Here is a 6,000-nt window from a genome sequence, read left to right on the forward strand (position 1 = left end):
TTCAAATATCTCCTTATCGGGTTTAACTAATATTGTTTGACTAACATCTAAACATCTCCAGTGTGCCAGTAAAGATAAGGACTATAATTTATAGGCCATCAGCATAAATGTCTACTTAATGATACCAACTATTCATCAAAAATATGTTTTCATATATTAGGACAAGGATAGTGGGAAGACCTCTGTGGTTGTGGGGACATGGAACCAAGAAGAGCATATTGCATGGGCTAAGAAGAATCCAGCTAGAGCCTATCACCTTCAAGATGATGGCACCCAGACAGTCAGGTAAAGATTAACATATTTGCCTATGGATCTGATTAGTAGAATATTTAAAACTCAGAATATTCAGGGGCACCTGGATGGTTTGATGGTCATTTAAAAAAAAAAAAAAAAAAAACCTCAGAATACTGAAAAGCATAAAATTTCCACACTCAGGTAAAATCTCTGGTCAGTCTTTTTCAGGGGCATCTTTTTTTTTTTTTTTTAATTTTTTTTTTAATTTTTTTTTTTTTATTATTTATTTATGATAGTCATACAGAGAGAGAGAGAGGCAGAGGGAGAAGCAGGCTCCATGCACCGGGAGCCTGACGTGGGATTCGATCTCAGGTCTCCAGGATCGCGCCCTGGGCCAAAGGCAGGCGCCAAACTGCTGCGCCACCCAGGGATCCCCAGGGGCATCTTTTACATTGGTTTTCTTTTCCTAAGGTATTAGTTACGAAGTTTCTCACATGGGGGAGGCCCAGGATTCAAATGCCGACTCTTCACTTACTACCTTGGGCAAATTACATAATCTTAAATCTCACTTTTCTTGTCTACTAGTATTTGCCTCCTAGGATTGTTATGACATTTAAACAATCATTTATGTAACACATAGTACCTGGCAACAGCATGCAATAAATCCTGGCTTGCAGCCTTTAATGGTGGTGGTGTGGTAATGAGCGTGGTGGTGTCGGCCTTCAATTCCAGGTATTAGGTCTGAGGCTGTTATAAAACATTGCCTCTTTCATGTGTCACCTTCACCTTTTCAACATAGTTAATTCTATTTAAATATACTGTAACATTTCCTTTTGTTACTTGACTTCTGTGAGGTTATTATTGAAAATAAACAATGGCTTTTTGAAAAACCACCTCATGTCTTCTTTGAGTCATATAGGTATATCTTGTTACAACAGAAATAAATTAATCTCCTTTTTTCCAAGAATAACTCGGTTTTAGTTTTTCTTGTAGTCCTCTTACCTGGCGAATTTTAAGTTACTCATTCTTTCTCTTTCTTGGGTATTAACTTTGTCGTTCCTAGTACAGATGGCATATTGAGAGACTCTGTTTTTAGAATGTGCTAACTTCAGGGCACCTGCCTGGCTCTGTCTATAGAGGATGGGACTCTTGATCTCAGGATTGTGAGTTTGAGCCCCATGTTGGATTAAAAATAAAATCTTAAAAAAAAAAAAAAAAAACAATGTGTTGACTTCTTGGGCTGACCAAAATCAAAGTTAGCTAGATTAAGAGATGGACATTGAAGTATTAGAATGTATTAAACAGATGGACTTTTCTTTTTGTTCATGTATATTTCGTGTGAAAGTGGTTCACAGTATCATGAGCAACAAATATTGAAGCACAGGAGCAGAAAACTTTTTTTTAGGTCCCTCTTTTGGAATTTGTAACTTAACCTAAGCTCTACTTTTATATACCTGCATTACAGTATTTTAATGAGTGGAACTGTCTAGAGGATGGCAAGGAGGGAAAACTGTTCCACAAAGTGAACAATATATAGGGCTGGGGAAATGATTAACTTCAAAAGGACTTTAGCAAAAGCACTTTAACCTTACCTATTTGTATACAAATAAATAATATGCAGATTGAAGATTATTTTTATTAATTAAATCATTCTGAAGTATCTCAATTTTATATTCTTCTTACAGAATCTGAAAGATTTTCTGTTACATGACCCTAAAAATATTTTTATAACTAGCACAAAACTGGATCCATCTAACCATCTTCTTACCCTCTCCATTACAGTTATTCTGAATTAATGAAGTTTAGATAATAAAACTTGTGTGTTTCTCTGATTTAGGATGGTGTCACATTTTTATGGGAATGGAGATATTTGTGATATAACTGACAAACCAAGACAGGTCACTGTAAAACTAAAGTAAGTTGGACTGGCGACAGATGCTATATGCTTTTTTCTTTAATCTGCTTCCAATGGGCAGAAGTTTATATAAATATAAAATATAATTGTGAATAATTACATTTATGCATAATAATATATGGATTAATTTAATATAAAATCATTTCTTCTAAAATATTAAAATTGGGGCAACTAGCTGGCTCAGTCAGTGGAGCATGCGATTCTTTTGTTTTTGTTTTTTTAAGATTTTATTTATTTATTCATGAAACACACAGAGAAAGAGAGAGAGGCAGAGACACAGGCAGAGGGAGAGGCAGGCTCCATTCAGGGAGCCCAATGTGGGACTCAGTCCTGGGACTCCAGGACCACACCTGGGCCAAAGGCAGGCACTAAACCACTGAGCCACTCAGGGATCCGGAGCATGCAACTCTTGATCTCACAGTTGTGAGTTCAAGCCCCACGTTGGTTGTAAAGATTACTTAAAGAAAAAGAGAAAGAAAGAAATGTTAAAAAATATAGAAAGAAAAGAGTTTTTAAAAATAAATAAAATATTGGAATGCCTGGGTTGTTCAGTTGGTTAAGCGTCCAGCTTTTTTTTTTTTTTTTTAAGATTTTATTCATTTGGGATCCCTGGGTGGCGCAGCGGTTTGGGGCCTGCCTTTGGCCCGGGGCGCGATCCTGGAGACCCGGGATCGAATCCCACGTCGGGCTCCCAGTGCGTGGAGCCTGCTTCTCCCTCTGCCTGTGTCTCTGCCCCTCTCTCTCTCTCTCTCTGTGTGACTATCATAAATAAAAATTTAAAAAAAAAAAAAAAGATTTTATTCATTTATGAGAGACACAGAGAGGGGCGGGGGTGGGGGGGTGGCGCAGAGACACAGGCAGAGGGAGAAGCAGGCTCCATGCAGGGAGCCTGATGTGGGACTCGATCCTGGGCCTCCAGGATCAGGCCCTGGGCTGAAGGTGGCACTAAACCGCTGAGCCACCCAGGCTGCCCAAGCATCCAGCTCTTGATTTCAGCTTAGGTCACATGATCTCAGGGTCATGAGATTGAGCCCCACATCTGACTCTGCCCTCGCAAAGTCTGCTTGAGATTCTCTCCCACTACCTCATTTGCTCCCTTTCTTCCATTCTAATATAAATAAATTAAAATCTTTAAAAATCAGTAAAATATTAAAATTATTTCAATATAATTATGTTATTTATTTGTAAGTTATAATGACTTTTAAATTGTTTAATTGTAGCTATTTGTTGTATTAAATTATACAGGGCCACTTATATGAGATTTGTATAGCTTAAGAGGAAAACAAGTAAAAATACTTTTGTACAAGGCACCTGGGCAGCTCAGTTGATTAAGCATCTAGCTCTTGATTTCAGCTCAGGCCCTGATCCCAGGGTTGTGAGATCCAGCCTCATATCAGCTCTGGGCTCAGCACAGAGTCAGCTTGGGATTCACTCTCCCTCTTCCCTTCCCCACTACTTGCCCGTGTGTGCACTCTGTCTCTCTCATTCACTCTCTTTCTAAATTAATCATTTTAAAAAATAAATTATATATTCTTTAGGTAGTAATTTAAAGTAATCTCTGTTTTAGGTGTAAAGAATCAGATTCTCCTCATGCTGTTACTGTATATATGCTAGAGCCTCACTCCTGCCAGTATATCCTTGGGGTAAGTAAAAAAAATAATACTCAGGATTCAGTTTGAGAACATGCTTCAATTTTTAGCAGTAAGGCTAGAAAGGACCTTCATTAATCTCCAAAATTTAACATAACCCCTATACTGTATAAAAGCTGAATCTTTTTTATTTAGATATAATTTACAGAAAATAAAATGCAGAGATCATAAGTGTTTGATACTTTTTGATAATTTTGTACATCTATGTAACTATCCTTTGTGATTATTTGCTCACAGATATTTGTGAAGTATCTAGCCAAGTTATTTTTTTTAAAGATTTTATTTATTTATTCATGAGAGACACAGAGAGAGAGATAGCCAAGTTATTTTAAAGAAAAATTATTCTGACACTTATTAAAACAGTCTTTATTCAGGACTATTTGGCAATAAGTGTATCACGACTTTCATAACAGAGAAGAGAGATCCAAAAAGACAGCTGGGGATATACAGCCAATGCGCAGAAGGTAGCAGGTTGGGGTAGTTCAATGGATAGAAAATTACTAAGAGGAGACATCAACTTAACTGACTTGACAGGATTATTGCTGAAGGCAGGCCAGAATGATCGCCATCAAAGGTGAGAGATAAAGAATTTGATCAGATATGGAGGATGATTAGATGTTGAGGGTGAGGGCTTCTCTCTACAATGACTTAACAGGATTCCTACTACATCTGAGCTCAGCAGGCCCAAGACACAGGCACAAGTACAAACAAAAGAGGCCTAGTCAAAAAGAAGAATTGAGGAGCCAAACTTCAGTTTGGTCACGGAGGCTCTGTCTGTCATCTATTAGTCTTTTACCATTTTTATTGTTGTTGTTTGTCTTATTTCTAAGAGTTCAAATACTTTCTGGATATGAGTTCTTTGTATTTATAGTGCATATTTTTTTCCTCAATCTGTGGCTTACCCATTTATTTGCCTAATGTCTTTTGATGAGTAAAAGTTTATTTGATAAAGTTTATTACATCAGGTTTTCCCTTTTATAGCTAATGCTTTATTTTGTTCTAAGAATGTTGCCATCCCAAAGTCATGAAAATATTATCCTATATTTCTTTCCAGAAACTTTATGGTCATGCCTTTGGTTAAGTAATGCCTAACAGAGTGCTTTTCTCTGTATTTTTCCTGGTCACAGTCCACTGACCCATTTATGGGTTGATATTATCCATCAATTTTGGAAAATGTTTATATTTTTGTGAATATACATTTACCAGATGTATACACATGTATTCATAGAGAAGAATACTGAATAAAGAATGTATTCAGTTTAGCAATTTCTTAATGGCTTTATTGTTTTTGTTCTTCAGGTTGAATCTCCAGTGATCTGTAAAATCTTAGATACAGCAGATGAAAATGGACTTCTTTCTCTCCCCAACTAAAGGATAATAAAGTTTGGAGTAAGAAAAGATCATTGACACTCATGATTTCTGTCTGACCACGTGTCTCATTGTAGAGTTCTCAGCCATTGGACCTCATCTAAAGGATCGTATAAAAGGACTCTCAACCACTTTGTGAATATATATGTGTATATAAGAGGTTATTGATAAACTTCTAAGGCAGATAGTTGTCTCACTTCTTTCATTTTTGTTGTGTCTTATGAACTGATTGTGTTTTTTGCTTGGATAATGTGATTCCAAAAATAAATCTCATCCAAGCAGTTTAGAGTCCAGCCTAATGAAATGTCATAATTGTACCTATTGAAAGTTTTTAAATAATAGATTTATTATGTAAATTATAGTATATATAACTAGTTAATGAACTAAAGATAATGAAGAAGGAAATTGATAGGAGGTTGTTTAAATGGGAGACCATGTAAAATATGTAAATTCTAGTGCCTGAAATCCTTTCAACAAATTTTTATTTAGCAACTGCTCTCTACCAGGTGTTAAGCTAGAAACTGGGCACTTAGTAGAGCCTCACAACATTTAAGTTTTCTTCACTTCTGTTAACCTCAAGAAACTCTTATTTGTAATAGATTGTTTCTCTCTTGGAACTTTTATCTATTTCTTTCTCCTTGACATGAATGTGTCTTCCTCCAAGGTATGTACCTGGTATAGACAGAAGATTCTTTTGACTAGGAATGGTTTACTCCAACAAAACACACTGTGCTGGCCATTCTTTGTACTTGCCTACTGTATACTACAGATTTTAGTTCTGGACAGTTTTGCAGCACAATATTTATTTTAAAATGAATAAAATGTTCACAAGCA

The 6,000-nt window shown here is 36.2% G+C and overlaps 1 protein-coding gene across 4 annotated transcripts in view; it reads left to right on the forward strand.

Moving 5' to 3' along the window:
* The window catches only part of ERLEC1 (endoplasmic reticulum lectin 1), a 30,182-nt gene extending 24,182 nt beyond the window's left edge, over window positions 1-6,000 (forward strand). For 2 of the 4 annotated variants that reach the window (XM_049115500.1, XM_025466931.3), the window contains exons 11-14: window positions 161-285; window positions 2,072-2,149; window positions 3,717-3,792; window positions 5,098-6,000. In XM_049115500.1, the coding sequence (XP_048971457.1) occupies window positions 161-285; window positions 2,072-2,149; window positions 3,717-3,792; window positions 5,098-5,169 (351 nt within the window). In that variant the 3' untranslated portion in view covers window positions 5,170-6,000. The remainder of the gene's footprint in view (window positions 1-160; window positions 286-2,071; window positions 2,150-3,716; window positions 3,793-5,097) is intronic. The other 2 variants (XM_049115501.1, XM_025466946.3) reach the window with 1 other exon arrangement.

This window comes from Canis lupus, chromosome 10, assembly GCF_003254725.2.
Source record: "Canis lupus dingo isolate Sandy chromosome 10, ASM325472v2, whole genome shotgun sequence".
Classification (NCBI taxonomy): Eukaryota; Metazoa; Chordata; class Mammalia; order Carnivora; family Canidae; genus Canis; species Canis lupus.